Genomic DNA, 16,457 nt, shown 5'->3' on the forward strand with positions numbered 1-16,457 from the left:
GGGGAAGAAAGGAGAAATTGTTGGATAGGTTCCTTAAAGATCTTTGTTTTCTTGCTGGCTTCTGAAGAAACAGAACAGCTTCTTCAGATCCGAAGAAAAAGGTCTGAAATCGAAAAACCCGAGATTAGGAACAGAAGACCCGCGAACCCAAAAAGAGAAGACACCCGGTAAAACAAATGTGAAAGAGCAGTAGTCTTCACTGTGCTCAAGTTCAACCCCCCCATTGTTAAAAAGGAAGGGCCTTTATTGTGTTTTGTGTTTTTGCTTTCGGGTGTGTTGCTTTTGGACACTTTGTTATGTTCCAAGAGAGCATTGAATGAATCTTTGAATAACTTTTTCTCCTTCTGCCCCCTGTTTTTTTTTTTTTTTTCCTCTCCTTTGTTGTTGTTCACTTTGTGTTGGTGGGTGTATGGTGTGGGCAATACGGCTTTTCCTTTTTTATCTGCTTTCTGTCGGTCATCGCTCTCTCGATTGAATCTTTGAATTGGACGAGAGAGGGGGAGAAGAAGAGGGAGAGGAGAAGAAGTGGCAGAAGTAGAGAGATTCTTTTGTGAGCACACAGATAGATTCTTGGTGGGTGCTGATGATTTTGGTGGTGAATTTTGATGCTGGGAATTCAGATATCTTTAGAGACTGAGAAACGGGGGGGAAGAAAGATGATTGCTTTCTGATTTTTTGTCGGTTGCAGATCTTGAGTTCCTGAATTCGACAGTTCATTCTTAGCTTAGTTTTAGGAAGAAAGAAAAGACAAGAGTTTGCGGTCTTTTTGTAGCTGTGAAGAAGTGAGCTTCTAGCTGCTAATGTTATGGCACTGCAAAATCTGGGGAATCGAGAGAGTGAATTGCGTACAAGAAGATGAATTGGTGGAGCTTTTGAGCTGAGAAAGAGAAATGGACCTGCTCTGTCTCAGGGGTCTCTCTCTCTCTCATCAGCAAATTTGAGCTGTTGTGGACTTTTGGGGGGTCACTGTGCGATTGTGTGTCTTTCCAAGTAGAAGTTTGTTAATCCCCTTTCCTCTTGGCTCAGAACGTGGGTCGGAAATTTTTCCGAATTCGAGTTTCGAACAAGATCAACCCCACCAGGTAACATTTCTTGCTTTTCAGAAAGGCGAATTCGGTAGCTGTCTGATTTTGCTTATGTCTGTGCCTAACGGGAATCATGTTCTTGCATGTTGCTTTCAGTGTTTATTGTAAAAACAAGCATCACAAGCACCTAGTTCTCTAGCTGCGGGGAGAAGATTTTTATGCTCTGAAAAAGCTGTTTTCTGTTTGGAAAACCGCCTTTTGGCGAGGATGATCACTTTTATGGATTCTAAGGAGAAGCTGAAAGAGGTGGAGAAGACGTTAGATTCTCAACTATGGCACGCCTGCGCCGGTGGAATGGTGCAAATGCCGCCACTGAACTCCAAGGTCTTTTATTTCCCTCAAGGCCACGCCGAGCATTCGTGCGGTCCCGTGGATTTCCGGAACTGCCCCAGGATACCAGCATACAGACCTTGCCGGGTTTCTTCAATTAAGTTCATGGCCGATCCAGAGACCGATGAGGTCTTCGCCAAGATGAGATTGGTTCCGTTGACAAATAAGGAGCCAGATTTTGGGGACGATGGACTTGGAGGGCTTCAAGGATCAGATGGACAAGATAAGCCCGCCTCCTTCGCCAAGACTTTAACCCAGTCAGATGCTAATAACGGCGGCGGTTTCTCCGTCCCGAGGTACTGTGCAGAAACGATCTTCCCACGACTGGATTACTCTGCAGACCCTCCTGTCCAAACCATCCTAGCCAAGGACGTCCATGGAGAGACGTGGAAGTTTAGGCATATCTACCGAGGGACACCGCGGCGCCATCTCTTGACCACAGGTTGGAGTACTTTTGTGAACCACAAGAAGCTTGTGGCTGGGGACTCGATAGTGTTCATGAGGGCAGGGAATGGGGATCTCTGCGTCGGGATTCGCCGAGCCAAAAGAGGGATTGGTGGCGGACCTGAGTCCTCATCTGGTTGGAACCCAGTAGGCGGTAACTGTCCGGCACCTTATGGTGGGTTCTCGGCATTCCTGACAGAGGACGAGAACAAATTGTTGACCAACGGGCATGGTAACTGCATGAGTGTAAATGGAAGTTTGATGGGCAAGAAACGGGTCACACCGGAGGCAGTTGTTGAAGCTGCCTCGCTCGCGGCAAAGGGGCATCCTTTCGAGGTGGTTTACTACCCTCGAGCAAGTACCCCTGAATTCTGTGTGAAGTCTTCCCTGGTGAAAGCAGCGATGCAGATCCGGTGGTGTTCCGGAATGCGGTTCAAGATGGCCTTCGAAACAGAGGACTCTTCACGGATTAGTTGGTTCATGGGGACGATATCTTCAGTTCAAGTGGCCGATCCCGTCCGCTGGCCAGATTCACCGTGGAGGCTACTCCAGGTAGTTCAGTGAATCAACCTTAACTTTTTGGTTTTGATAATTCCTTAGTGCAGCTTTTGGTTACCTCACTTGACTGCATAGAATAGATTTTTATACGATACCTTCACTTGTTTTGTCATTGGATAATGGGTGTAGCTCCTGATTAGCTTCTCTATCTTGCGCACTCACTGTATTTACAAATTACACGCTGAGAAGAAATCGAAATTAACAGGTAACTTGGGACGAGCCGGATTTGCTGCAAAACGTGAAACGTGTGAGCCCGTGGCTGGTCGAACTTGTCTCCAACATGCCGGCAATCCATCTTTCCCCTTTCTCGCCGCCGAGGAAGAAGCTAAGACTTCCACATCACCCGGATTTCCCCTTCGATGGGCACTTCCCAATGCCATCGTTCTCCGGCGACCTCCTTGGGCCCAGCAGCCCGTTTGGTTGTCTTCCCAACAACCATTCTGCAGCTGGCATGCAGGGAGCCAGGCACCCTTACTATTCTCCATCCTTACCAGATCTCCACCTCAGCAAACAGACATCGAGTCTGTTCCCTGCCGGCTTTCCGCTTCTCGACCACTCAATTAGACCCATCAGAACCTCCAATGGTCCGAGAATGCACAAATCTAGCAGCGACAACAACATCTCTACCCTCTTGACAATGACGAATTACGGGACAGTCTTTAAGAAACTCGAGGAAGTTAAGAAACCTCCCCAGTTGGTGCTCTTTGGCAAGCCGATACTGACTGAGCAGCAGATTTCTCTAAGCAGCTCTGCTACGACCACCACTACTACAGCTTCGCCCGCACATACTTCATCAGAAGAGAAGATAGATAAAACGGGTAGTTTCCCTGATGGCCCTGGTTCCGCACGTCGGCAGTCGGCCCAACCAGAGCAGCAGTCGTCATGTGAGCAGTCGAGAATACATGAGGATAAACACCAACAGGAGATGGAAGCCTGCTCAGAAATCGGCCATTGCAAAGTTTTCATAGCATCGGAAGACGTGGGCCGAACGCTCGATCTCTCATTGCTTGCCTCATATGATGAGTTGCGCAGGAAGTTAACGGATATGTTTGGCGTCGAGAATTCTCAAAGCTTAGCCCGCCACGTGCTATATCGGGATAACAAAGGTGCAGAGAAGCGCATCGGCGATGAGCCATACAGGTGAGGAGTTCCTTTCCCCTTTTCCGTGTGTCTGCATTGTGACTTCCTGTGATCTTTTTGTATTGGCACAGCGGTTGGTTGGAAATCTTGTTTGACATCGCTTGTTTCGCTGGCAGCGATTTCATCAGAACGGCCAAGAGATTGACAATTTCGACAAACTCTAGCAGCGACGGCGTAGGAAACTAGAGAGAAGCCGAACAACGACCTTCACTTGTACAGCTAATCGACTCAAACCCTCCATTTACAAGCTGACAATTTTGATGGACCGGGGGCATCACGCGAATCGGAATCGAGCTTGTACATTCGAGCTGGATTCGCCTCGAGGCTATTCTTTCGCCGCGTTTTCGGAGGAGCAACTCGCGCAAAGTGGATATCATTTCTTTCTCAAAATGGAGTTATGGGTCTTGTTCGTCGGTGTCTTAGTCTTCTATTTCTACATTCGATCCGGCCATCACGGCCGGAGGAATTGTTCCGGGAAGGACGGGCGTCCGGCGATGCAATTTGGAGTCTTCTGGGAAGGCAAAATTTTTCTGGCATGATCATTGAAGGGGAGGACTCAGACACGAGTCAAATGAATTCGGTACTCCTTTGTTGTGGTCGAGTCAAAGCATCAAACCTTCTCAGGCCATTGGTTTTTTTTTTTTTTTTTAAATATGAAATTGCATTTTCAATATTATACTATGGTATGCAATTATCTAAGTCTAATGAACATTCTGGTAAGGTCGTTTCCATAAGTAATCGGAGCTATGGTTAGATGGTCAAACTTCCAATTGCGTGATTAGATCAAATGTTCAATTGCCACTCCAAAGAGGAAATCTACAATTGAGGAATTTTGAAAAAAAAGACAAACCTGTGGATGCAATTTGGGGAAAATAAGGCCGTTTCGTGCATGACCCGAAGAGGTCGAAGAAGGGGGTAGTTAAAGGTCTTGTCACAGCAAATCCCCACACGGGTAATTGAGTTGACTTCAATACCACCTGGTTGGGGATGGGGCGGGGGTTCTTTTGTAATTTCATTTTTCATTTTTGAGAGAATTATTTTCGACCGAAAAAAAGAAAAGAAAAATCGTCGCACACGTCGCGTCGCGCGACCACAGATTCCTAGAGATGGCGTACGGGGGATTCTCAGCGATCGGATGACCGTCACTTGGCAAACTAAAGTCCGGTCGACCCATGAGTTTTCTTGGGGTTTAAGGCAAGAATACGTGAATTTACTTCGACTTTCCAAACCGTCACTTTGAAAAAAAAGAAAAAAGGCAAAGAAGAAGTCGAGTTCTCGACGCGTGTGACCGCTGGAAAGCAAATCCTTTCGCGCCTTTCACTGGACCGGATGCCGAAATCTCGTCATGCACCGATTCGTTCCGTTCATTTCGTTCTGCTCGCAATCTGTCATGTCGTATGACGCATCGAATCCGTGGATTTTTCCTCGTCCTGCGGTACATTGCTTCGAATTGGAAATTTTGGTGTACGATGGAAACCCTCCTTGTGGCGCGGTTGCTTCAAAAAGATTGTCATGTCGCAGCTTTGGCTTAAGATAGTTCGGGAATGAATGAGCTTTAAATTCCAAAGTAGGGTCAAATACTCCCAACGGATGATGATAATTATTAATTAAGTTAGGCCTGCCTTCCCCTTCTCTTTGTAGTTTACTTTAATTGGACTTGAATGTGGGCGGGACGTAAATGTCCCGTTCCGATGCCGCAAGTGTAGGACTAGACTTTAATGACGGATTAATTGGGGGTAATCAATTCGTTTCACCGGGATTAGGAAACAAAGATTGATGTCAAAGGAAGACAGGGCACCTAGTCAATGGTTTTCTACAGTCAAGAACGGTTGCCGGTGGACGAATTCTCTATCGCAGTCCGGTATCCCCTTAATGTTTTGATGAGTCGCGATTGTCGATCGGTCTAAGCGAGATCCGCTCGACTACCGAATTGTAATAAGCACCCGAAAGAACACTGTTTGAGAAGGAGAGAACCTCCATCCTCTTCTGTCTATTACCGTGTCTCGGTAGAAAGGTACGATCTTAATTACTAAGTACCATGGTCGAATTACCGTTCGGGTTGATGAACTATCACCTTAGGCATTAAGAGTGTTGTTACGAGAACGGAGATCTCCTATTGTCATTTGTGTTTGATGGGGCGCTTAGATGGCATGGTTATTGGGAAATGAGTCGGAATTAACTCGACAGCTAGGAGTACGAGCTGATGATATTTATAAGATTTGATTCATTAGATAAGAGGAGGTATTTTTTACCCCATTCAATAACTCGACAATAATAGTTGATGTATCTGTTGTAAAATTAACGATGGTTATTATTTTCGTACGTCAACGGACCAGATGAATCGGGATCGTGCCAGGACAACCGATGAAGATGGAGGATCCACCCGCAAAATGGCTAGTTCCGAGCGCGGAAGATGACTTTCACGGCGGTGTTTGTTTTACCCCACGGATTAACCCGCCGCACGTGTGAGCGGGCGGGCCCCACGTGAGGGGTTAATTAATTGGGCGAGGACCCACGTGCGGCCTACGTCAGCTTGTCTGTTTGTGCGTGCGTGCGTTAATGTTTTGCGCATGTGTTGCGGCGTTTTGGATGACCGGGCTGTTCCTCTCCCTTTTTTTTTGGGTTTTCCCCAAACGGTTTAAAAAAAAAGTTCCCGAACCGGGCCTTTAAATCCGGTTTGACTCACGCGAAACCATATGAAGATGTTGGGTCGGACCCACCGCTTTCCCCAGACAAGCGTTCGTTTCTTCTCGCGCGAAATGGACCCTTCTCCTTTCCCTTGATCTCGTACGATAAGTTCACGGCGGTCACCTTTTTGCTTCTACCACGACCTTTTTTTTATCTTTTAACTTTATTAAAATTATGACCAAAAAAAAAACTTTATTAAAATTGTCGACAAAATCAAATTCACTCTATACATGCATATATAAATATATATATCATTTTTTATAATTCCCAATTGATTAAATCAAAAATTAAACGGTAATTACGACCTTGAACAATGAAAAAATCACATTGTCTTATTGTCGATTCATATCGCGAGTGCGATTCGAATATTTTACATATCCTCTTATTCTATTCACGAACAGCGAAATCGCGTGCGACGTACACGCCTTTACGTCTCCCGGCTCATCGCCGTTGCATTCCGTGGCAGCCGCGAATTTCTTGGACGAAAATACTAGAATTTGGGCTGGCGTGCAACTTCAAATTTCTTGGAGGAGGAGGAGAATAAAATGAATTTCTCGTATCCGAATAGCATTTATTATTATTATTTTATTTGAGACCCATCATTTTCTAGTAGCGTTGAATAATAGGCCTTGGTTTGAATGGTAAAATAATGTTATATGCACGTACGGAAGACTGGAAATTTCTTACTTGGTGGGGCCCAAGTTCCCCCAATACAACAGGTAACCAACCCCACGTGTGCACTTTTTTTTTTTTTTTAATGTTTATGTTTTGGCCTTTTCAGTGAGGTTCAATCCATTTGGAAAACTACCTTTTGGTGTCACTTTGTAGGGGAAATTATATTAAGAAAAGAAAAAAGCCACACGACTTCGAACAATTTTGTTACATTGAAGAGATAATTATCTCACTTACAAACATATTTAGACGGAATTAAATATATGACTGGATTACATTATATTATAATTCTCGTTGTTCCACAAGAAGAATATACGGCTCTTCGAGAATGTATCACTTCGAGAATTCTAATAATTTGTTTAATCTGTACAAATTGCGACAAAGAAAAAAGTCGCACGACTTTGAACAATTTTTCTTTTTATTTATTTATTCATCTATTTGGATCGTAAAAAATTAAACTTACCAACCATTCGACGTTTCTAGTTCCCTCTCGAACGCTCCCTAATAGCGAAAGCAATGTGGAAGCACAAATTTATAACTCACCAATATGTTGATTCACGACGAAATTGGGGTATTCGATGATGGCGGCTGTCCGGAAAGTAATACTCATCGAAGCTTGATTCCGTTGAGTTAAGCCATCGATAGGTTATACATAAACTCAATCCGATCCCCAAAGCCGAGGACTCAATATCGTAGTCGAATGCTGCCCAGTGTAAAGGCTCCATTTGTTTCGCATAAAAATGAATGATATTAAGAATATTTTCCTAAAAATGATAGTTTCTATTGCTCATAGAAATGAATAGAGGAAAGATATTCCCGTAGTTCATGAAAAACGTTAGGCATAAATTGTTATCAATAATATAAACATTTTTCATTGTTTAACTATTCTAAGCGATACAACCGATCATTTTTAGAAAAAATATTTTTCTAGATTATTCAATTTTTGCAAAACAAACGGAGCCAGCTAATTATTCATTCTTCCTTCTTCTTCTTCTTCTTCTTCTTTTTTGTTTTGTTACATTGTTGATGGAAAAATACCAATTTGAAGAGGGGAAGCAAATCAAGGGTCATTATTAATCTCCTCGTGCATTAGCAAGTGGACATAAAATTCAATATCAAACAAAAAAATTAATTAGTGAAGGAAAGAAGCAAAGCGGTCAAACCCATCCCGGGTCAAACCACGGGTCGAGAGAAAAGTGGGGGGGACAAAGGCTTTTTCCAAAGCGTTTCGGTTCATTGAAAGCTTCACTTCTCTTTTTGCTTTGTTTTCAGTTCCAACTTTCCACCACATGTGCCATGGTTTCTACCTAGAAAGAAGATTTAATTAATCACTAATTAGGAATTGATTAGCTGCAATCTGTTGGTGGTAGACTCGATCCTCATTGGCTTGAGGATCACGCCATTAAAGAAATCACGAAGCACGAGGACACCAGCGAAAATATTTTTCTTTCTTTTTCAAAAGGGTGAAAAGGAGAAAAGCGAAATTGAAGTTATTAGCATAAATTTTGGCAAATCTCATTCGTGACATCACACGTGGTGTGTGGGCATTTGAGCAAGCGGTTCGTCTTCAATAATCGACTAGCGACTTTGTATATCGGTCTGTAACGTGAGAGAAAGAGAGGAGGCTGATAAGGACGATTATCTCTCCATCACGTTGAGCTGACATGTGACTTCGTATATCGATCTGTGATGTGGGAGAGAGAGGGGAGGGCTAGTAAGGACGGTCGCCCCTCCGCCCGTTGATAGTCGACATGACGTGCTCTACCAAATCTCGTGTGGAGATCGAGATCGAGTGAGAGTTACGGATCCAACATGAGGCGCTATTAGACAAAGATGGTTCTTTGGATCCAACGTAAGTAAGCAAAGGTGGTTCTTGGATCTGAAGCTCTGGGCCTTTTTCCCTGAATTTGTCAACGCACAAGTTAAGAGGTTGCTTTTCCACCGTTGGTGGTCGTTTTCCTTGAAGTTGCCATCTTCTGTTCTGCCATAAAGGCTGCCATTGTTGGAGTCAAGTTCTTCTCTAGAGCTTGCACCCACCAGATTATGGCAGCTGTTGACATCTATAGACGATCAACTGACTGAAACTTCTCCAGACAAGCTTTCGAATTCGACGTAGAATTTGCAGGCACCGTTTTCCACTTCTACCCGGTCCGGTTCGTGAATGTGTTTGGGTTTACACTCGCTTTCACCATGCATTTGATCATCAATCTATGCGCAAAACTCAACGAGACGGGGCGAGAGCCTGGGGCATAATTAACACATTGAGGTAATTTGGGTTGGTATTTGTCAAAACTCTTAACTAATAATCCCACTACTCCCATGTCACATACCCTCTGTCGCCTAGAATCAGACTTATATACCGATGGATCTTCGTATTAACTTCTCTCAGCCTATCTACATCAATCTCTAACTCTTCATCTATCTTCAACCGCAAAGTCGGGCTCTATCGGCTTCTGCAACGAGCTAAAGATATCGACATCGCTTCCGCAACGTTGGCTCCCGCCCCTCCTAATGCCCGTGGCCATCCTCACCGCGTACATCATGAAGCCGGATCCCGTCCGAGGCAAGGAGGGGACGGCATTTTGATCCATCGCTGGCTCCGAAATAGAAGCCACAAGGCTCTCCCTTCTCTTCAGCTCCTCTACTTCTTTTCGCCTCTTGTATCGAAACCATGCCGCCTGGATGAAGCATGCCGCCCACGTCCGCCACTGGTGCGAGTGGAATCGAAAAGTGTGCCTCAGCTGCTTGCTGTGCAGCTTGCGGAACTGCGAAGCCACGAACTTCAGGTCCTCCGCCACGAGAGCAAAGGCTTCGACCTCGCTTATAGCCTTCACGGTCCGTGTAGAAGACGGGAGGACGATGCTCGGGCGAGGGTCGAGAGCCCACGTCAGCAGCTCCTCGCCGCAGAAGTCGTGCGGGCCGATACGGCACGAGTTGAAGAACCCAGTCCGACCACCATTCGTTGTGTGCGAGTCTAAGTGGCCACGGATGACGAAGATCATTTCGTTGACGGGATCACCTTCCCGAACCACGAACGTTCCGGGGGTACACAGTGAAGGCTTTAGCCTTTCACATATTGCATCGAGCATCGTCTCATCCATTTGATCAAACAGCGGCACCTAAATTTTGTTAGGAAGAGCGGGATCTCAAAAATCAGACAGAGACATTAGATGGCACTTGGTTTATGGCAACATGATTGTATCGATCTCTGGTTGACAGTGGCAAACCAGTGAATTCGCACAATATGAGCGCAAAGAACTCATGGAAGTACCACGGCAAAAGAACTCACTTGTCTCACTAAATTGAGGCATAGGTGGCGCTTAATGTCTCTTCGGAGATCCAGGGGAAGGCTCCTTAAAATAGCTTCCTCGTCGACTCCGCGAGTAGCAACCCATCTGTACTGATCATACCTTCGGACAATCTGCTTCAGTTCGTGCGGCAATTGTCGGTGCTTCATCCACTGTTCGGTGTCTGTCCGCCTGATCCTCCATTCTTCCAGGCGCATCGTTGTCGATTGGAGATACGTCTGCACTTAAGTCAAGTTCATCAATTGCACAATTGCACATTTGAGAACCAGTAAACAAGCTGCATATTGTTTTTAAGGATGTGAACATCTGACACCTCTCGGCTCTAGGAACGATCCTAGGAATGACAACCTGCCTTGTTCGTCCCATTGTCAAAAGTGATTTCATAATCCTAATGAGTTTGCAGAATGCTTTTGAAGCGAAACATGCCTATCATTCGATTTCTAACAGAGGAGACCGAAAAATTAAGGTTGGTCATTTAAGCCGATAGCTTACCTGCATATTCCCAATAAGCAGTCCAAAGAGAACCAATCCAAGGATTGCAATTATGATGGCAAATATTATTTCTCCGACAAATGTGCTCGTGAAGAGATTCTGTCCGAGCGAGCTGCAGTATTTCATCAAGAGTTCAGTTACAGCATTTGTCCATATGATGTTAAACAGCTTAACTGAATTCGCGTCCGAGACTGAAAGCTAACGGAAAACCTTTGACAGCTATAATGTACGGCTACTTGATAGGATGAGATTGGATAGAACAAAATCAACTTCAACAACCATGATTAACTGAGCCAAATTTCGATACCTTAGATTCCTCAGGCCCCACCACAGGCAGTAGAAGTACTTGTCGAAGAACCTCGAATTTGTCACTCTAGAAGTCAATGCATCGGCGTATATGCCAAACTGAAAGAAGCTGTCGTTTGGATCACATAAACCTGATACGTTGCTCGACCCGTACCAGGCGGCCCTGCTCGGGTCCCCTATGCTCTGGCATTCCAGGTATGCAAAGTGGCAATGTGGTTCTTCCTGATTGCATACCTTCCTCCAACACTCTTCTTGCCTTTCAATCGATAAAAGGTACCATGACGCTCCCAGAACCTGCAGACATTTGCGGTACAATAGATTGCTATGTTAACAGCTGAACTAGGGAAATCTAAAAATGATTCCACTATCTAACCGTACAAGATGCATCTACCAAATTAGAGTGGCTCACGTATTCAAGATCGATGTGGTATACCATGGAAATTTAGAAATTGACAAAAAAAAGTGGAAGGAATCAACAAAACCCCCACGGACTCTCTTCGAGATATCAATTCTGTAAGCATTGAACAGCATGGCGGCTAAGCAGAAGCAGGCACTACTCACATGGCTTGCCAACATGTACAGCATCAAGTAATAAGCAGCTCCGGCCCAGGCAGTTTCTGTCACTACTCCACTGGTCTTGACTATTTGAGACGAGAGCGGAAACAGAAGACACATCCTAAGGAGGTACTGAAATATGATAATGAAACGAATCACGTCCCTGGAGCTGTCCACAGCAGAGCCTCTCAAATTTGGGATTGCCAGCCAAATCAAAACCTGAGAATTACACCATGAAGAGACTCACATCACAAACAAAAGAACACTAACACACACATGTTCAGCTAACGAACATGCACAGATCTACAGACCTAGTCGATAAAAGTTTGTCTTAACTGACCATAGACGAACCAAAGGGTTAATTGATGATTGCAGGATCAGCTACCGCATTAGGAGCAGAGCATCCTTTGGTTAGTCAAATTACTAAATCGAAATTTACACTAGCGACATTTGATGATTGCGGGGTCTTGGCCTACCATAAGCGAAAGCTATGATGAATCATGAGTATTCAAGTTAAATATCTAAAGAACTGATCATTTGTCCTGGTGGGCTGCTATTTTCGACGGAGTTCCTATAAATTCGGAGAGAGAAAGTTTATCGGGAGCCAGAAATTAGTCGCATACCTGCGGAAGAGGTAAGCATGCCACGAGGTCAGGCCAGAAATTTCTTCGCAGATACCTTGAAGCTATCTTAGAAGAATCTACTATGAGCTCTCCTCTACCAAATACGCGAGAGGAAGGAGCAACGTAAGCCGTGTGAAACCGAACGTATATCTGAATCATGTAAAACACATCGACCGCTGAGCGAACAATGGTGAGAGCCACCTCGAGTGGCATGGATACGTGGATGCAAATGTCCTCGCGGGCCCTTGGCAGGTAAAAGAAGAGAGGGTCCACGAAGAGAGAGATCAAACATGCCACCAAGAAGATCTTGTTCCATCTGTTGATTACGAGTCCTCGAGGATCCAATATCTTTGTGTCTACCACGTCGTAGTCCTCGGAGAAAACCCTGGAGAGCTCTTTACTGTGCCAGGATTTTCTGATGGCGCTCTTCTGGGACCAGAGATCGGCCCTGTGCCCCACTCTGATCTTACTGGTAAATGTCAAGACATGACCACCTCTCTTTGGCTGCACACAGTCTGCTGTTTCGGAATCATCTTGAAATCTGAAAAATTGCACACTAAAGGCATTCAGTGAAACAGAACTCTGGCGATCGAAGCAATTCATGTTTCGATTCAGTTTGCATTCTCTACAATCAACGTAAACATTATAGACAAATTCTGCTTGTTTCTTGCAGCTCAACATACTGCTAGTAGACTGACTTACCTCACTGATTTCGATCCGCCAGAAGGCATGGCTTCGAAGAGAGAGACAGGAGCAAAGCCCTCACAATTGTTACAACCGAAAGGATCTTAACTGCAAGAAATAGCAGTCGGAAGAACATCTCAGACACGAAGAATACAGTCCACACCCCAGACATCTCAGGTCTCAACCACACGATATTGAACTCATTTTAGCAAGAACCACGTGAAAGACACAGCGTATCGCCCTTTAACAAGTTGAAAGCAATCTCTTTCGTTTTTTGAAAAAAAAAAAAACCTGCGAGGCTGTAAACTCACCATCAATAAAAGAGCAGACGAAGCAAAATCTCGACTTTCCCAACTAACTTAAAAAAAAAAAAAAAAAAGAACTCACGGGTCATGTTATAATCACCACAAGCAGAAGACCCAGAAAAGGAAATTCCATGAGCACATCAATTCAATAAGCTCACGTTCGAGAACTGATGATATATGAAGAGAGAATCAAGAATCGCCATTAATGACAACACTACGCAGACACAGTGAAGCGAGGTGCTTTTGAATCATTCAACCAACAAGCTCAAGAATACTCAAGAGTCACAGCCAATCCACGGTCGTGGCTATCTTCTTCTCAATCTGACATGTCCTAGGATTACTAGAAGCAGCAGAGGTTCGGGGGACTTACGTTTGTCGAATGAGAAAAGCATGCAAAAGACCCAAGTGAAACAAAGGGAGATATAATGGGCATGGGATTTCGCAGTCTCGACCCCGTTTTTCTATTTTCTGGTGACCCACTTTCTGGTTTTCCCTTCTCCATTTTTGAAGGGTTTGATGAGCACCCATTTTACAGAATCACGAGGAAAAGGACAACATCCAAGTCCATTCTTGAAAACGAGAGAGAGATCAAGAGAGAGAGGGTGAATAGACCAAAAGTTCGAATAGCTGGGATTATATTGAGGCCATGAAATCTTTAGAAAGCAGAACAGACTTGACAAAGAAGTAAATACAGTCCAGCTCAAAGTTCTTGGGGGAAAAAGAAGAAAAAAAAAAAATTCAGCTTAGAGCAAGAAATGAGGCATTCAACAAGGATGGAGTCCGACCAAAAAAATAATAAAAAAAAACAAGGACGGAGAATTTTAGGAAGATTTATGCTCTTTTTCCAAAGTCTTTTGCATCACTCACTATTAAACACTCACTTCATCCGACATATACAAGTTGTAATGTGATCGGACCTCTGCACCCATACTCATTAATTATGGAAAAAGCTACACTTTACATTGCGACAATTCGAATAGAAAATAATACCTTACAACTCGGTATACAAGATATTATGAAAAATCAGAGAAAATGAATTCTAAATTTTTCAAACTTCAGAAATGCAAAAATATATATACACACATTTGATTTTAAAATCGCGATTTAAAGGCGAATGTCACCGAGCAATTTTTACGACGCGTCCTGTTTCTGTACCGTGCAATCAAAAGATTCAGAATTGGAATATTTGATTACTGTATTTAATTAGCATTAAGAGAATCAAGAGCACTTTTTGCTAAATATGCTCAACAGATGTTTCGGGTGCGCTTATTAACAAGATGTTACGAAATTCATCTGGCATAAATAGAACTTTGAAATCAAAGGGTGCAAACCACATTCTTCAAACTTCCTTTTCTCCGCGCTTGTTCGGTATAATGAACGTATTTAATGATTTGTTTCTACCCCGACGGGGTTGGTGAATATCGTCGAATTTCAGAAGCGCATTTGACTTTTGACCATTCCCTCGTCCTCGGGATCATCTCGGAAGGTCGGTCAATTCATTACCCGTTTGACCTGGTTCCGGCTCATGGCCGCCAATCATATGCCTACAAAAGTATATGTTCGTACAAACAAAATCACACTAAAATTAATAGCATGACCGGCGCCGCCATCGATATTTCTCGATAATTTTTTTTTTTTTATCTTCTTTCCTTCCTTTTTCTTTCCCTTCTCTTTCTGCCAGTGGCCGATCGTCGGCGCCAACCGCAAAAAGAAAAAAGGAAAGAAAAGAAAAGGGAAAGAAAATATTATAAAGAAATGTCCACATCGGCTTTAGCTGTGGCACGTAAGATTGTCTCGGCTTCCACGTAAGCGGTTTTCGCTCAAAAGTGGTCAGATGAACTAAATGGGTACCAATGTGAAAAAATTTAGGACAAAATTAGTTCAATCGAAATAGTTAACCTAAATTGATAATAATTCAACAGGTTTAGGATTTTTTTTAATACTTTTTCCATTCAGGGATCAATTGTTGCAATGTCGGTACTGCATTCGAATGATGTTTTAATAAGAAGTAATTAGCTAAATTTCAAGCTATGAAATGTCCTAATAATCTAATGGATCAGAGTAATTTGCTTTTATTTTTTTCCCAATTAAGTCGGTGACATATCTCCTATAGCTTACTTTTCTTTTTGGGCGCATCAGATTGCACAGCACACCATTGAAGGATGCATCACAAGTGCCACAGCATCTCACTGCATCGTATTCGTGTCATGTCGCTCGAGGCACCATTTCGCCAGCATCCGGATCGCCTCCAACGAGGCGAAGCTGAGCGCAGATTACGGCATGGAGGTGGAGATGACAGTGCATTTGGCGAAGCTGGCTTGTGAAGGAGACGAAACAGAAGAGAGTTGAACATAGCGGGTTTGACAGTGCGAGTACAAGGGCCGAGAACGTAAGATCTTGTGGCAGATTGCCGTGGGCAAGTAGGGTTTTTAAAGATTTTTAATCCTATCTTAAGTTATATTTAAGAGATGATGGGGTTCTCTACAATTCGGAAGATATTCTTATCCTATTATATATCTCAATTTGAAATCCGAACGATAAAAAGCTACGATTATTACGCAACCATAATACCTGTACGAACAATTCACCAAGAAGCAACTTTTTTCATTAATTTTGTTCGCCCATGTAATCATTAATAAGATGATTTAACTTGTTAAAATTCAAAACTCGGTTGTTTAATATAAAATAGTCGCTTGTCTCCAGCTAAAAACAGATTCACCAATAGAGAAATAAACTCAAAAAGTCTTTAACAAAAATGAAAATCTCAAAAGAAAAATATTAAAAAATGTCACATAAATTTTTAATCTATAAAAAAGTTGACTGAGTGAAAAAAAGGCTTAAATCGGTGACAAATCCTATAATTTAAATGCACAAATCGAAACCATTTACGACTCAAGTAAATAAAAAAGAAATGCAGCCAAAAGCCCTTTGAAATTATTTTTTTGCCAAACACTACTCAAACCAAAGTTCAAAATTGCATTTCAAAGTACTCTTTACCAAACACCATTTACATTTCCCCAAATACATTTCCCCAAAGCCACTTAGGCTAAAGACAAATGCATTTGCTCAAAGCTGAACTAAAGGCACCCTGAATCTGTCAGACTCGCAAGAACAATGTTCTCAAACCTGTAGAAATTCCCACAGCTCACCAAGTTTCAAAGAGTCAACTACCGTTCTTTCCTCAACATAAGAACACAGCTTACTCTTTTGATCTGTTCTAACATTCTAAGAGATCAACTTAAGTTTTCAAAACATGGCAAACGTTTC

The 16,457-nt window shown here is 43.3% G+C and overlaps 2 protein-coding genes across 2 annotated transcripts; one reads left to right on the forward strand and one right to left on the reverse strand.

The window, feature by feature from the left end:
* Positions 1-3,987, forward strand: LOC115746895 (auxin response factor 18-like). Its single transcript, XM_030682855.2, has 4 exons — positions 1-1,082; positions 1,182-2,411; positions 2,623-3,557; positions 3,674-3,987. The coding sequence occupies exons 2-4, from the start codon at positions 1,293-1,295 to the stop codon at positions 3,741-3,743; spliced, it is 2,124 nt and encodes a 707-aa protein (XP_030538715.1). The 5' UTR covers positions 1-1,082; positions 1,182-1,292; the 3' UTR covers positions 3,744-3,987.
* Positions 3,988-9,326: 5,339 nt separating this feature from the next.
* On the reverse strand, positions 9,327-13,033 carry LOC115746874 (protein CNGC15b-like). The gene is made up of 7 exons (XM_030682822.2): positions 12,904-13,033; positions 12,202-12,742; positions 11,585-11,797; positions 11,025-11,317; positions 10,718-10,829; positions 10,207-10,443; positions 9,327-10,036 (listed from the first exon to the last, which is right to left on the reverse strand). Exons 1-7 carry the CDS (start codon positions 12,930-12,932, stop codon positions 9,332-9,334), a joined length of 2,130 nt encoding a protein of 709 aa, XP_030538682.1. The 5' UTR covers positions 12,933-13,033; the 3' UTR covers positions 9,327-9,331.
* Between the last annotated feature and the right edge of the window lie 3,424 nt (positions 13,034-16,457).

Source organism: Rhodamnia argentea, chromosome 7, assembly GCF_020921035.1.
Source record: "Rhodamnia argentea isolate NSW1041297 chromosome 7, ASM2092103v1, whole genome shotgun sequence".
Classification (NCBI taxonomy): Eukaryota; Viridiplantae; Streptophyta; class Magnoliopsida; order Myrtales; family Myrtaceae; genus Rhodamnia; species Rhodamnia argentea.